A 15,751-nucleotide genomic window follows, 5' to 3' on the forward strand; every position below is an offset into this window, starting at 1 on the left:
ATCTCGTCCTGTCTTCCGAGTTGACCGAGACGACGCCTGTTGGCGTTCAACATTCTAACTGCCGATTAACTTTGATTGACAGGGTCATCAGGACGGCGCTTTGATGTGAGAGAGTAAGCGGGTGACTGATTGCAAGCTGCAGAGTGCATACATAGGTACGATTAGGTTCCATAGCCAGGCAACACAGCTTGACATGGCGACGAGGGTCAAGGCGTCGCTCCTACTCTGGCAGGGCTGGCCATGCAGCAGGTGCAGGATCCTACGCTGATTTTTCGTCCGAACGCCGCGAGAGATGCAAGAGAGCGGCGCGAATGCCTTAGATGGGCTCCGGGCCTCAAGGTCGACCGAGGACACAGACGTGGAAGAGGTTCGAGCGTGCATGTGGATTCTGCCAGAGCCACGAGATGCAACGGCAATGACGCCTTCCCATCTGTGCGTACCTACTGTAGCGGTGCTGGGCCTCACGCAGCAACACTGTTTCGTTTCAGAAAGGGATGCCGCTGTGGCCCCCTCACTTTTGCCCATGGAGCCAGCAGGACCCTGGAAGGCCTGGAGGGGAAGTGGGCTCTCGCGCGATTTTCAATTTGTTCTTGCTTCTTTGTGTTGAAGGGCCTCGACGTGACTGGACAAAGGAGGTAGGGTTGTAGGATGCTATCGTCAAGACAAGGGTCGACTCTCCGGAAAAAAGACTGGCTGTGGATCACAACCTACCGTCAACCGAGTGTGTTTGCAGAACGTTTTGGGTGTCTGAGGAAGAACACGGAAGCTTGTTGCTTTTCTGCTGGGACGGATGCGTCGAGGAACAGAAATGTCGTGTCGTTGGACTTGTTCCAAGGACATCCGATTCTTTTTCCAGCGCAATTCTGCGAAGCGAGACTGCGGGTTCACCCTCTTCGACCGTCGACCGATGGGTCTTGATAATAAGGAAGTTCCCTGAGCCCCGAGGTGCAAATCATGGTGGCGTGTACTACAGAGCTGTCGGAAGGCAAAGTCAGGGTCGCGCTAAGGGTACAACATGGGCGGTGATGTCTCGATTGACCACGGGCGATGGATGGCTGAGACTTCTCTCTTCAAGGTGGAGGCTGGGAATAGAGGCAAGCGAACCTGCAACGCAAGGACCACAGGTTGGCCGACTACGAGGATCCGATGCAAGGGCTACCAACATGGAGGCAAGGATGTTTCTTGCTCTCTCTCCCCCCCCTCGCCCATCGTTCCTTCCCCCCACTGCCAGCCCGCTGGTCGTACCTGCTTCTGCCATCCAGATAGATGACTGCACTGCAGGTTGGGCAGAAGTCGGGAGCACCCTGTACTACCCGCCACTGCCCCCTTGACAAGTGATGTGCGGGCGCCGACGAGTAGGAACTTCGTCCGGACTCCCTCGCTGCATGGCCATGATGCACTTCAGATTTTCATCCCACCACCACCATCCAAAGAGCCGGCTTTTCGCTCTCCCCTTTTCACTCTTTTTATCTTTCTTGGGTACACGGTCATGGCCACAGCCACGGCCACACCCGCACCACCATGCACCGCCCGTCTCGACCAGCAGCCAGACAATGGTCGAGCGGCTCGTGGGTGCTTGTGGTGCCTGACTTGACCATGGTCCGGACCATGGCGCCGGGAGGCCCAAGCCACGATCACCCCAACGCTCGAGCGGCCAATTTACAGCAACATCCATCTCTCCCGCATGTCCACTATTTGTTCCCCTCTCTGCCACGAGTTTCTGTGATTTGGCCGGCGGCGGACGCCCATAGAACCCCAGCAGCATTGGCCATACAAAGTTCCGCCATCAAAAATATGGTATGCCCTGCGGTCATGCTAAGACGATGACCCTGTCATATCACAACCCACTCGCTTGGCATGGTACTCAGGTCACAGTCAAGAGAAAGAAAGAAAAAAAAAAAACTCCTCGTGGATCTATCTACCCCTGCCCCCTGGTAGTCTGCCCCCTGTCTTGGTCCGGCCTGGACGGCACACTGGCAAAACTGGGGAGGGCACACTGGGAGCTTGACAACAGCTTGGACCTTGGATCGCCTCTGGCCCCACCACCTCCTTGTCTTTCTGCGCTCAGTCCACCACCTAACACACAGACAGATTACGACACGAGCTGATAATGGGCCTCATAAGATGGAAAGACACAGGAGTCAGAGGGGGTGGGAGCACGGAAGACTCGTACTTGAGGGAGCGCCACCCGTCCAAGGGGAACATCCAGCCCTCAATTGTTCAATCGTCTTGTTTCTGGTCTATCGAGCGCATCGTAATCCTTCACCTCAAGTCGCATCGCACTTAACTTACTCACCCAAGTCACCTCATTCATCGTCATTGGTTTTGCCCAGCGCGTGTCCGCTGTCTCCCTGCTTCCACTTGCCTGTCGAGCTGTGGGTTTTGGTCCGGCTGCCCTTAGCTCCCAACCTCCAGACCAGCTTTCAATCACCCCCTTTCCACGCCTCAGCACGTCTCAATTATACGCCCTCCGCCACTCTCGCCTCATCGAGCTACCAAGGAGGAGATCTTCAATAACCTGTAATCCGCTCGAGCTTAAAATTGCCTGTCGCCTGTCGTTTATCGATAGCCTTTCAGCTCCATCCCAACCAGCAATTTACTCAATACCACGTCAACACACGTCCCGGTGAGGATAGCGCCGCACATTTGACACCCCGGTCGACGATCCTTTCGATCACAGCGGCACTCAGAATTACCACCTCAGCCGCCTCAACACAAATCTTCAGACGACTTCGAGACCCCCAGCTCGCACCTTCGCCAGCGGTCAGCGGACCAGTGTTTGATCTCTCGACGGCATCTACGGCCTTCCGAGACGCTGCGACAATCACTCTGCTCCTCGCTTGACCTCCCCCCCGCGGCCCGAACCACCCATCACCACCATCCACGCTTTTCTGCCTCGTCAGACAGCAGTCTCGACTCGCACCAGCTTATTGTCTTGTCCGACCCCCAAACACCTTCTCATTGGCGACATTCAGCTTGTGCGCAATCCAAGGTCGGCAACGTGCATTACCTCAGACTTTAAGAGGTCACCTCACCTCACTTATCATCCACTGAACCCACACTCTCATCTCTGGTCTACTCAACCCTTCAAGCCTCTCACCATGCCTGGACTCATACCTTTGATGCTCCATGCGCCCAGCGCTGCTTCACGTCGCAGTATGCTCCTTAGTCCTGGCAGCAGCGCTTTCCCTCTCTCATCGCCGCCTCCCACGCAAACTACTCACAAGAGGATGGGCTCACTGGACGCCGCTGCTGCCAGGCCCAAAGCCCGCGGCCCGAAGCGCCTGTCTCTTCAAGCTCCTGCAAGCTTGCCTGTTCTTCCCTACACCGCAGCGGACTGGAACAAGGCTGTGGCCGAGGTCAAGCGCCACTACAGCAACCGTCAGTACCGCGCCTGCTCGGCACGGTGCTGCGAGATCCTTGACAACTTCAAGGATCAGGCAAATGTTGAGCCGACATACCTCATCTACCTTCACTTCTACGCTGCCACCTCTGTTGAAATGCTCGCCCGCCCTTTGAACACGTCGTCGCCCTACCGTGCGAAGCTACTGAACCAGGCGCGTGCTCATTACGCCCGTGCTGCTGAGCTCATCCAGACTGCCGACGAGACCATTTCTACCTACTCACGCCCATCATCGGCCGCCACCACTGCCCCGAGTCTGCACTCGCCCTCTTGCTCTATCTCCTCTCGCAACTCCACAGAACTTTCCTCGCCCACGGCTTCCATCTGTTCACTCGAGGATGCTATGGCCAAACTCGCCAACACCCCCGCACCTCTGCAGACGAAGAAGCGCGTCACTTTCATTGACGACCTGGAACCGATGATCCAGGAACCCTTCATTCGTCCCGACTCTCCAACACTTGGATTTGACGACTTTCGCAGCAGCCCTGTGGACGGGTCTCGCTACCTTCCATCGCTTCAAGAGGTCCCCGAGTCCAAGCTCCCCGCCGCCATAGTCGTGGCACCGTCGCCCTCAGCACCGACCCCGGAGCCACCAATCGAGGACAGTGAAGAGAATGACTACGGCTACCTCCGTGAGCGCTCTATTCACCGATACTGCGCTCTCCTAGTCGGCCTTCGGTCTCAAATCGCCTCTCACCTGGCTGCCGTCGATGCTCAGCTGGCTCCTCAGGCCTCCACGATGGCAAACCACCGTCTCAGCTTCAGCATATCAACACGCGCTGCCACTCCTGATGAGGATGATGAGATGCGGGCCTTGGACCTCAAGGCACGCATTGAGCGCCTGCGAGCCTCAGGATGGAAGCGGCAGCGCTTTAACCCTCGCAGGTACGAGGAGCTCCGTGAAAGCGTCCTCGCCGAGATGTCCTGAACGCTATAGCATACATGACAATTACTTCGCCACTTTCGTTGATACCATTCTTTCACTCGCGCGAGTCGCGAGGACGCAGACTACGTTTCTCACACACGAGCATGTACATACAAGATGAACAATTCTACGCACGAAACCGGGAAAGGACTAGGTGGTCCGGGATCGGTCGGAGTTTTCCGGGTTAAGCATGCATTAATTTCTTGGTTTATTTTTGGGAACGAGGAACATGGGCGGATGAGGATGCGATTTATAAAAAGGAAGGAGGCGGTAGTCCAACTGTACAGATATGCCCCCCCTCGCCTCAGCGAGGATACGGAGGCCGAAGCCAATCGCTCGGCTCCAGACGACGATGATTTGAAGACACAGAGATACCAAATTAGCAGCACTGGCTGAATTTTGATGATGATATTCCAAGACCGATCATATGCAGATTTATCTGAATCATGGTGCGATTCCTGTGATGGGAGCCTCGGTGCTGTTACAAGCGATGCAACACAAAACAGAAGATCAAACAAGTTGGAAAAAAGAAGCCCAGAGGCCATCTGCTTTTGACACAATAGAACCGCTAAGCTAGAGTCATCATCCTGTCAACTTGCTGCCCATCTGTCCACCCGTCTGCTCGCCTGACCATTCATTATTCCTTTGTGGAAATTTCCCTGTCGGCAGACGTGACGACTTGTCTCGAAGAGCCGGGAAGGGGGGAAAACAACAAGAGACGTACGGAACCAGAAACCGTCAACGTTTGGAAATTACCCCGCCATGCGGAAGCATGAGCCTCATCACGCACGTATTCCATCGTTTCCCTCCCCCTTGCTCTCCGTCTCTGTCTCTCTGCCTTCCCAGCACACATCAAGGAGAGAGAGTCAAAGCAGGGGCCGATAGAAAAAAGAAGAAGGAAAAAAAGCAAATAAAACAAAGGCACTACACCACGATCCGCACCACAACACTCTCGCCCGTTGCCCGAAGATTCGGGAGAAACAGGGGTAAGAGGCCCGTACCCGTCTCGTATCATCTGCTACAACTTCCCGCGTCCTACCCATGGAAGCTGCGTCTCTTGTGTTCCTTCTCTGCCTCCTCTTTGACCGTGAGGGTCTCCTGCTGCTGCTTCATCTCGCGCACCTTAGCGAAAACGACCTCGCGGAAGATGGCTCCCTTGACGGCTTTGGAGAGTGCCTTCTTGTCTTGCGACAGTGTTGTGTGCTTGGCAAAGTCCTCGTCGCGGAAGTCCGTGTCGTCGGGGTCGTCCTCCTGCAGCTTGAGCGACTCGATGCGGTTGGCGAGCTTGACCATCTCGATTCCACCGCGCAGCCTGGCCTTGGCCATGTAAGCCTTGATCTCGGGCAGCAGGTTGTGGTCGGTGGCGCTGTCGCCGCTGAGCCAGGCGTGGCTGAGGGCCTCCTCACTCGTCCACCGCTTCTCGGGCTCGGGCTGCAAAAGGTGGAGGATAAAGTCCTTGGCGTCCTGGCTGACGTCCTTCCAGTAGCGCTCGTGGAAGACGACCTGGGCGGAGCTGCACTCGTCAATGAGGTCCTGGAGGTTCTCCGAACGGAACGGCGAGTATCCGCAGAGAAGGGTGTATGTAATGACGCCCATGGACCACATGTCGACCGGCTTGCCGTGGCCACGCTTGAGCATGACTTCGGGGGCAGCGTATCCGAACGAACCCGCCATGGTCGTCAAGACCTCGTCCTTGCGATCCAGCATCTTGGCAATGCCAAAGTCGGCTAGAACAATCTCCGAGTCACTGTCGCGGCTGCGATAGAGAAGATTCTCGGGCTTGAGGTCTGTCAGGGGTTGTCAGCTGGTTTGAGCGACGTTTGGACAACATCTTGAATCGTCATACCTCGGTGGACGACACTGTTGATGTGAAGATAGTTGACGGCGTCCAAGACCTGCTTGATAGTCTGTGATGCGTCCTTCTCCGTAAACTTTCCCTGTTCGCAAATTCGGTCGAAAAGTTCACCACCAGTAGCCAGCTCGGTGATGATATAGTATTTGTCCTATACGGAGCGTCAGATATGTTGCGCATCGACCCGCCATCGGGAATAAAAAAGCAGCCGACTCACGCGAGACTCGAACCAGTCGACAAACTTGACAATGTGGGGGTGCTTGAGGCGTTGCAGCATTTCCAGCTCGTCGTAGACCATCCGCTCGTTGCCCTTGACATTCTTCTTGAGGATGATCTTGACGGCGACCTTGCCCGTCGGGCCGTCAGCCTCGCGGACGATACCATAGGTACCCGCGCCCAGGGTTCGACCGAAACGGTATTTGGCCCTAGACATAGCGCATTCGTTAGGACTGAGTCGTCGCAACGATGGCGGGGGGAGGGTGTCGCACTTCTTGTCGTAGCTTTCGGGCTGGCCCTGGAGGCGGCTGAGCATGTTGGAAACTGCGGGGTGAGGCATCGCGATTAGCTTGTGCGACATGACTGTGCCACACCGAGGTGCGAGTTCAAAGGAGCAGAGGCGCTCGACAAAGATGCGGACAGCGCGATGACGATTGCACGGGAGGGAAGAAGCGGCTTACAACTCATGATTGGCTTGGCGGGAGGTGTTCGTGATGCGTCGCGGCGCAACAAGGTGGTAGGCGGGGGAGGAGGGGTTAGGAGCTCAGGATGAGCAAAAGAGTGCGATATGTTCAACACTACGTGCTGTATAGACACAATAAGAACGTGTTGCAAAAAAGAAAGACCGATGACAGCCAGGCCGGAGCGGAGTTCGGACAGGAAGGATAATCGGGGGCGGAAGGAACGCACGAGTTGTTGGACAGCCTGGTTGAGTGGGATCTTCGAAGCTGACGATGTGGGGTAATTGTTGTCCCAGTGGCCAGATGCCGGGAAGTGATCAGAGACGAATGTGGATACGCGTACGAACGGCGTGAATCTGGACTCGATAAGCGCAAGGCGAAGCCTGGCGAACCGACGCAGAGACGAAGCAGGGTTTCGCTTCTTCTTAAACAGAGTTCAAGGTCAGCGATGTAGGGTATGGCCAGTCAGCCGACGGTGAAGAGAGCCTTGCCGCCAGATGCTCGTGATGAAGGTGCACTGGGGGGAGTGAGCAGAGAACGAACCCCAAGGCTTGACCCTCAGCCGCAGAAACGAGGGGCAGAGGCCATCAGAGACGATGGCAGGATTGGAGGAGGAGCGGCCCGGTCATCACCGTAGTGGGGTTGCGTTGGGGGTGACGACGCTTGTGAGAGGTTGACGGAAGGCCCCTGAGCCCGGGCGGGGTTGGTCAGTGGCCTTGGGCGTAGACGTCAGAGTGCCGTCGTGGCGGAGGATTGCCGTCCTGCCGCTAACAGCCTGGGGCCTTCAGGGCGGGAAGCATGCTGCTGGGGGGGCCTCCATAAGGCTGGACCAGAGGCGGACTAGGACGCATCTCACTACGAGGGAGGCCTACGGGCCAATATGTCCACCGGCGGGATGGTACGTCGTCATCGCAGCGGCAGGTGGCCGGGTGGGTTCCCACATGCCGCTGACGAAGACCGCTGGATCTGATTAAACTTAGTCAACTTACGATCTTCACAGATGCCTACTTTAAAAGGGCTTGCGTCGCTGTGATGAGCAGCTATGATTAGCAGCCAAGTAGCGAGTACGCAAAAACTACCTAGATGGGCCCTTGCAAATAAATTGGAGAGAGGTGATTTGCGTCGCGGCTGAAAGAGACAAGCCGCAATCGACCAAAGCACACAACTTCACATGCCGTCAACTTTACCTCTGAGAGTCGCGTGGGATTTTTTTCCATCCAAGAATAGCATCAGGGCAAAATATGTATTAGTACGCACTTACAACCTGTTTTGTTATTCAACATTAGCCGCACCGGCAGCCAAAGCACATGGTCAGAAAAACGTCAGAATCCTTGACTGCACTTTCCGCTCGGTACTTACCTAGGTACTTAGGTAGGTACCTTAGTAGGCTGATCTGAGGAGTGCCTTTCAAAAAAGCCTGCCCACCAGCCTGTGCATCGTTGGGGATCCATCTGAACCAAGCATCCCTTTGGTACTGGAGCCACCCCGACAGTAGCGACCTTGTCCACTCAACTCACAGGCACCTGAGGCCCACTAGGCATTCATCCCACTCGACCCCTCCATCGCTATCGCTTTCCCTGTCCCATCTGAAATGCATTCACTGCGACTCGAACCGCCGCCCTCCGCCTTCTCCACGCAAAAATACTTCCTCACCCAGACAAACCAGCCATTCGTAGGCTTTCATCATGGCAGTGAGCTTTGCCTCGAAGAGGCTTGCCAAAGAGCTCAATAAGGTTCGCTCCGCGCGTCCATCCATATCTCTCGCACGTCCTCTAACCCTCTCTGCCTATGCAGCTGAACAATGGTCTGCCGCCTGGGATCGAGCTGATCTCTGCGGACAATTTTGAGGAGTGGTTCATGGACATAAGAGTACTGGACGACAATCCGATATACCGCGACCAGATCTACAGACTCAAGTTCAAGTTCTCTCCTCAATACCCAATCGGTGGGCAGCCCCTTCTACCTCGGAAATCCTGGCCAGCTTCCGTCCCGACCTGATTGCTCATGCCTGGCAGAACCCCCCGAGGTCACATTTTCGAAGACCACCGACCGACCGATCCCCCTACACCCTCACATCTACTCGAACGGCATCATCTGCCTGGATCTTCTGGGATCTCAGGGCTGGAGCCCGGTGCAGAACGTCGAGACAATCTGCATGAGCCTGCAGAGCATGCTCACGGGCAACTCAAAGGCTGAGCGACCGCCGGGCGACGAGGACTTTGTACGAAGCAATAGGCAGCGCCCACGAGACATCGACTTTTACTATCACGATAACACAGTGTAGGTATTGGAGAGCGTCACAAAGCCAAAGGTGGTACGGTTAGCCCCGAGTCAGAGCAGCAAACTGTTTCTGACGAGGCGGCGATTACTTGCATGGAATCACCCACATGACGTGGAACCACTCGGTTGGCTGCCGATGGCTCTGCGGTGAAAGTTATTACTTAGGAGTTTGGGCTAGCGGGCATTACTTGATTTTTTTTTTAGCTGGTACTGCTTCTTTGCGACAAGGAAGGCCGGCTATCGTGGAGCACAGCATGCATCAACAGTGACGAGGAATAGGCCGCGGACCCGTCAGCGAGCAGCCTTCCATCAGGCTCAGCAGGGACGGTCTATGCGAAAGTTTGCTGAGCAAGCTCTAGAGTCTCAAATGGAAACACCCAAAATGATATCACTAGATGTTTTGAATCAGAAGCTAGTTTGCTGGCGAACGCGACAGGGCTTTGGACTGGTATTCTCGCGGCGGATGTCCCAAGCCTGGGCGCTTCAGGGACACATCCGAGATGGATCCCCCAATTCCCCGCCGCCGTGCATGCCCCGCTGACGCAGCCGCTTGCCAGTGGTCCTCCCCAACGCGGACCCAATGTCGTGACAACCACTGGCCGATAGAACCGCCGGAAGCTTGGAGAGCTCCGTCGTCACCTCCTGCATCTCGTACTTCAAGCTCCCAAGCTCCGATTAGCTACCTCACCACACCTCGTGGGCAGCCCAGCATGGCCCCGAGAGTCAGTTTCGATACCGACCAGATCAGGGACAAAGCGCGAAAAGACCTGCTCAACCTGCTAGAGGGAGTAAGTAAGGCATTCCCATCCTCATCAGCGTCAATGTCGGGCTAATCGAATGTGCTTTCGACCAGGTCCGCGGCAAGCTAAACCTCGTTCTCGAGCGCAGTCTGGCCGGCCCCATCGGCGCCATCGTGAAAGTCGCGACGCTTCAAGAGTACGGAGTCGACAAATTCTTCTTCCTGGAGAACGACAACGCGGATACCAGCCAGCGCAATGTTGTCTTCATAGCGAGGGGTGAATGCGCCCGCAGTGCGCCCAAGATAGCAGGTCAGTCGGCTCCAGCCCCATGTCTTTGCACAACCCAGCCTTTGATGATTCCTGCCCGTCTCGTCTTCGGACCCTCAAATAGCGATGTGGCGACAGATTGTTGACGATGACCAGCTCACATCAGACGACTCCAACGCGAAAGCCAGACAGGTCACGAGTTTCACATCTTTTGGGTCCCACGACGAACTCTCGTTTCAGACAAGCAGCTCGAAGAGGCTGGTGTCTTGGGAGATGTCAACATATCCGAGCTACCTCTTCACTTCTTCCCGCTGGAAAGAGATGTTCTCTCACTCGAACTTGATGAATCGTTTACCGACCTCTACCTGAACAAAGATATGACGCCGTCGTTTCTCATGGCGAAAGCGTTGATGGAGATCCAACAAAACCATGGACTTTTCCCTCGAATCATCGGCAAGGGCGACAACGCGAAACGTGTGGCTGATCTGCTGGCGCGCATGCGACAGGAAGTACTGGCTGGCGACGATGCGATTCAAGTCCAACGAGATGGCGGTTTGGCCCCGAGTACGACGATCGAAAGTGCCATTATAATCGACCGCGAAGTCGACTTCGCCACACCGCTTCTCACCCAATTGACATACGAGGGCCTCATTGACGAACTCTTCGGCATTCAGAACAATCAGGCAGAGGTCGACACGACCGTCGTTGGTGCACCAGCTCAATCTACCGCAGCCAGTGCGCAGACACGCAAGCGGAAGATACAGCTAGATTCTTCAGACAAACAGTTCGAACAGCTTCGCGACAAGAATTTTGCCATTGTTGGCAATTTACTCGGCCAGCAAGCTCGGCGGCTCCAAACCGTGCAGAAGGACTACGAAGGCCGGAACAACCAAAAGTCGATCGCCGAGCTGAAGGACTTCGTCAACAAGCTACCCGCATATCAGCAGGAACACCAGAGCCTGCGAATTCACACAGGCCTGGCTGAAGAGATTGTCAAGTACACAAGAACAGATCAATTCAAGGGCCTCCTAGAAGTCCAGCAAAACCTGGCAGCAGGAGCGGATCCATCCTCGCAATTCGACGCTATCGAGGAACTGATTGCTCGCGACACGCCATTACCTGAAGTCCTTAGATTGCTCTGTATCTACTCTTGCATCTCTGGAGGCGTCAAACCCAAGGAATACGACCAATTTCGACGACTCATTCTCCAGGGGTACGGGTACCAGCATATCATGACACTCAACAAGCTCGAGAAGCTTCAACTATTCCTTTCACGATCGTCGCCATTGGCTGGGATGATTGGAAGTTCTGGCGATAAGACAAATTACTCCCATCTTCGGCGTCTCCTGCGACTCATTGTCGACGAGGTTCAGGAAGATGACCCGAATGACATTGCCTACGTGTACAGTGGATATGCGCCGCTTTCCGTTCGACTTGTCCAATGCGTGCTCCAGAAGCAGTATCTTCTCACGGTCACCAAAGGCAATGGCTTCACAGGTTCCAATAGTGCATCGGCAGCCCAAGGTTGGCATGGTTTCGACGAGGCGGTCAAACATGTCCGCGGCCAGACTTTCTACAATGTCCAGAAAGGGGAGGACAAGGCCGTCAAAGCCCGCGCACTTCTTTCAGGCGGTAACGAGAAGCAGACAGTCTTCATTGTATTCGTCGGAGGTATCACGTTCACCGAGATCGCTGCATTGAGGTTCATCGCGAAGCAGGAGGAAGGTAAGTCGAAACCCATACGTTGCTACAATTGGACACCCGGACGGTACGCTGACGTTTTTGACAATAGCTCGGAGAAACATCGTCATCTGTGCCACCTCGATCATTAGCGGGAATAGGATGATGGATGCTGCGATTGAAACACAGTCGTATGCGAAGGATGTTAAACCCATCACCCAAGCGCAATCATAGATGGGTATGTCGAGTCTTCAAAGAACATTGTGAGGGGGAGATCGTGTATCATCTATTTTCAGCGTCGTTCTCAGCATCTTCAGCGGAAGTCCCATGAATTGCAAAAATAGGCCCTTGTTGGGAGCTCCGAGGTTAGTCGCGCTGCAGCGCTTTGTATGAAACGTATCGAATCAATGACAGTTGGAAAGAGACTATGCGGATCATCCAACGCTAGAATGTTGCAGTGAATTGCCAACCGGACATGAATATAAGGAATGTAGAGGTGCTTAGTCTAATGGAACTTGGGGCGACGTCCGGTTGAAGACGATCCAGCACGGGTAGTGAAAAATGCACGTGACCCGCTGTTTCGGCTCTACAGCGGAGTTTGGAACCACGCCAGCGGGCTCAACACCATCAGGAGTGGTCTTACGGGTTTATATCTACATGCATCGACTTGCGAGAATAGCTGCGGCTCCGAAATATACGATCCAGTGACGAACTCAATACGAGGCATTCGCACCCACATACTCTCAGCCTCTGAACCGGCTGGTCGGGGCCTCGCCACGCTCTTCAAGCGGCTGCATCCTCGCCTCACCCCGGACTCGGCTCAATTGGTATGACAAGGAGAACCTCATATATTAGCTCTCAGAATTGAGATTTCCCTCTTGCCACGGAACTAATATGTCTACTCAGAATATCTCATCTAGCATCTGATGCGCGATGATGATATCGGCCCCGACTGCCCGCCTACGTTCCGCTCTCTGATGGCAGTAAGGTCGAGAACCCCTGCTCTTGCAACATCCGATTTCCAGATACCACTCCTATATATCCACCCAAGACCAGCCCAATCGTCCCGCCGGCCGAGTATACGATGAGAACAAGTCCCAGGTCGAGGGATAAGCTGGGAATTGGGTCTGGGAAGGAACTCTTCACCCCGTCAGGGTTCCTTAACTCACACATGTTGCATTCGTCACCACTTTCAAAGACTGCCAAGACTTCATTCTCGATATCGCCTTTGAGAGATCTCACGTCGTCAGCAAGCAGTCAAATATCGCTCGAAGCCATGTCAGAAATCGCTTCTGAGATTGTTGTCCACGGCGAAGACATGGATGTTGACGACTCGATGAACGATACCTCGATGGCCACATCAGCTGTGGCCTCACCAGCAGAGTACGTATTATCTACTGACCTACTCTTCAATCACTTGCTGCCAGCTGCATCTACTGTTGTCTGTTGAGATTCTTTACTTAGCACCTCTGACCTCACCCAGATTCTCAGGCAACGAAGGCATGGCAGAACCCTCGCCTCACCGCGACATTCTTCAGACGAACCGTAACTCTTTAGAGTCCCCAATGTCACATACGTCGGAACAATCCGAACTGTCCTCTCTGCTGTCATCCGTCTCTAGTAAGGCTACGACTCCCGTCGACCTTAACGCAGCTCAGGAGCCCGATCTCTCATCAGCACGATATTCACAACCTCGCCAGGTGCCGAGACGCACGTACGACATTGAGCCCAAGTCTTCCGTTCCGGCGGGCCTGGACGACATCACATACGCTGCTGAATGCATACGCGCCGTTGAGGCTTCGAGACTGGATCCATTCTCATTACACCAAGGAGAATACCAGCTCCTGCGCCAGCACATCACCCACAACCAAGTGACTACATACCTGAATGTCAGGAACGGTATTGTGCGACTATGGTACCACAATCCACGTGTGCCCGTTACGCGAGAACAAGCAATTGGATGTGCTAGTGTGCGATGGTTCGACGTCGCCAGCGTCTGCTATGATTGGTTAGTGCGCAACGGATTCATCAACTTCGGATGTGTCGAGTTCCCGACGGTAGATGAAGAGAAAGAAGGGGAACCACCGGCTACGAAGCAAAAAACGATTGTCGTCATCGGAGGCGGCATGTCCGGCCTGGGCTGTGCGAGGCAGTTGGAGAACTTGGCGAAACAATACAAGGATCAGTTTCGAGAACTGGGCGAATTGCCGCCCAAAGTTGTCGTTCTGGAAGGACGCACCAGGGTCGGCGGTCGGGTGTATTCACGAGCCTTCACAACAAAGCCTACCTTGTCGGTGCCTGGGTTCCCCGGCGAAAGGTACACCGCTGAGATGGGCGGTATGATTATTACAGGCTTTGAGCGTGGCAATCCGATCAATGTCCTCCTGCGCGGCCAATTGGGCCTTCACTATCGAGCGTTGCGACCAGAGACAACTATTTACGATTCAAACGGTCGGCCTGTGGACCCATTGAGGGACGATCTGGTTGAGAAACTCTACAACGACTGTCTCGATCGAGTCAGCGAATACAAGCATCACAACCAGCCGTCCAAACTTGTTAGAGGCAATCATGATTATATAGAGCACGGGCGCGACAGCGGAACTGATGGAAGCAAAACAATTGCCGAGTCTGAAGAAGCAGCAGCAGCGCTGCCTCACGCAGCGCCCGTCTCGCAACAGAACGTTCCGGAACGAGTAAACCGCGTGCCGGTATCTGCAGATAAACTGACTGGTCGAATCCATACCGAGCCGGGCACTCCAGCTACCAGCAAAGCCTCAGAGAAGGCGAAAGAGATGGGCTGGACGCTGAAAAACAACATCGCACCTGAGGCCAATATTGATCTCGACGACGCGGCGGCCCGGTCTGATGCCACCCTCGGCTCCGTCCTCGACGAGGCTATCGGGCAGTATCGCAACCTTGTCGACCTAACGGCTCAAGATCATCGGCTCATTAACTGGCACGTCGCCAACCTAGAGTACAGCAACGCTACGAGCTTGCATAATTTGAGCCTGGGCAATTGGGACATTGATGCGGGCAATGAATGGGAAGGCAAGCATACCATGGTCGCCGGTGGATACCAGACGGTACCGCGTGGCTTAGCCTTGTGCCCCACGCCACTCGACTTGAAGACCAATGCTCCGGTTCAAAAGATCAAGTACAGTAGCGAAGGCGGCTTGAAGCGATCACTTGTCGAATGTGAGGACGGCACCATCGTTGAAGCCGACTATGTTGTCTCAACCATACCACTTGGAGTCTTGAAGCAGGGCAGCGTCGAGTTCGACCCGCCTCTGCCAGGATGGAAGACTGATGTCATTGAGCGCATTGGGTTTGGAGTCCTCAACAAGGTGATCCTTGTGTATGATAAGCCCTTCTGGGACACCGAAAGGCACATCTTTGGCGTCTTACGAGACGCACCGAACCGGCACAGCCTGGCTCAGAGCGACTACGCCTCACAACGCGGAAGGTTTTTCCAGTGGTTCAACGTTACCCAAACGACCGGTCTACCATGCCTTGTGGCCCTCATGGCAGGCGTTGCAGGCTTCGACACTGAGCGAGAAAGTAATGAGGATCTCGTCAAGGAAGCCACTGGCATACTCCGAGGTGTTTTCGGCCGCAAGGTTCCCTTCCCTGTCGAGGCGGTCATTACCCGTTGGGGCTCTGATAAGTTCAGTAGAGGCAGCTACTCGTCTTCAGGGCCCGGCATGCATCCTCATGATTACGATGTCATGGCCAAACCTGTTGACAACCTATACTTTGCAGGGGAGCACACCATCGGAACGCACCCGGCGACGGTACACGGCGCTTACATGTCTGGACTGCGGGCGGCCTCAGAAGTCTTTGACGCATTGCTGGGCCCTATTGATATCCCCTCGCCACTCGTTCTTTCAAAGAGCAGCGTAGTCCTCAAACGCAAGAGTCCGGTCGGAA

General features: G+C 54.8%; 5 protein-coding genes across 5 annotated transcripts in view; 4 read left to right on the plus strand and 1 right to left on the minus strand.

Annotated features, from left to right (window-relative positions):
• Positions 1-3,101: 3,101 nt before the first annotated feature.
• On the plus strand, positions 3,102-4,361 carry VDBG_04932 (conserved hypothetical protein; the record flags this gene model as incomplete). The annotated part of the gene is made up of 1 exon (XM_003005280.1): positions 3,102-4,361. One exon carries the CDS (start codon positions 3,102-3,104, stop codon positions 4,329-4,331), a length of 1,230 nt encoding a protein of 409 aa, XP_003005326.1.
• A 1,002-nt stretch (positions 4,362-5,363) lies between these two features.
• VDBG_04933 (calcium/calmodulin-dependent protein kinase) lies at positions 5,364-6,712 on the minus strand (the record flags this gene model as incomplete). Its single annotated transcript, XM_003005281.1, has 3 exons — positions 5,364-6,115; positions 6,175-6,331; positions 6,398-6,712. The coding sequence occupies 3 exons, from the start codon at positions 6,710-6,712 to the stop codon at positions 5,364-5,366; spliced, it is 1,224 nt and encodes a 407-aa protein (XP_003005327.1).
• Positions 6,713-8,310: 1,598 nt separating this feature from the next.
• Positions 8,311-9,565, plus strand: VDBG_04934 (ubiquitin-conjugating enzyme; the record flags this gene model as incomplete). Its single annotated transcript, XM_003005282.1, has 3 exons — positions 8,311-8,590; positions 8,652-8,802; positions 8,873-9,565. 3 exons carry the CDS (start codon positions 8,543-8,545, stop codon positions 9,139-9,141), a joined length of 468 nt encoding a protein of 155 aa, XP_003005328.1.
• A 282-nt stretch (positions 9,566-9,847) lies between these two features.
• On the plus strand, positions 9,848-12,058 carry VDBG_04935 (vacuolar protein sorting-associated protein 33A; the record flags this gene model as incomplete). Its single annotated transcript, XM_003005283.1, has 4 exons — positions 9,848-9,925; positions 9,991-10,186; positions 10,301-11,869; positions 11,937-12,058. The coding sequence occupies 4 exons, from the start codon at positions 9,848-9,850 to the stop codon at positions 12,056-12,058; spliced, it is 1,965 nt and encodes a 654-aa protein (XP_003005329.1).
• Positions 12,059-12,495: 437 nt separating this feature from the next.
• Positions 12,496-15,751, plus strand: part of VDBG_04936 (lysine-specific histone demethylase) — a gene marked incomplete at both ends in the record, with an annotated part of 3,750 nt that continues 494 nt past the window's right edge. The window contains 3 exons of the mRNA XM_003005284.1: positions 12,496-12,651; positions 12,731-13,207; positions 13,308-15,720. Of these exons, the coding sequence (XP_003005330.1) occupies positions 12,909-13,207; positions 13,308-15,720 (2,712 nt within the window). The remainder of the gene's footprint in view (positions 12,652-12,730; positions 13,208-13,307; positions 15,721-15,751) is intronic.

This window comes from Verticillium alfalfae, genomic scaffold (genome assembly GCF_000150825.1).
Source record: "Verticillium alfalfae VaMs.102 supercont1.5 genomic scaffold, whole genome shotgun sequence".
NCBI lineage: Eukaryota > Fungi > Ascomycota > Sordariomycetes > Glomerellales > Plectosphaerellaceae > Verticillium > Verticillium alfalfae.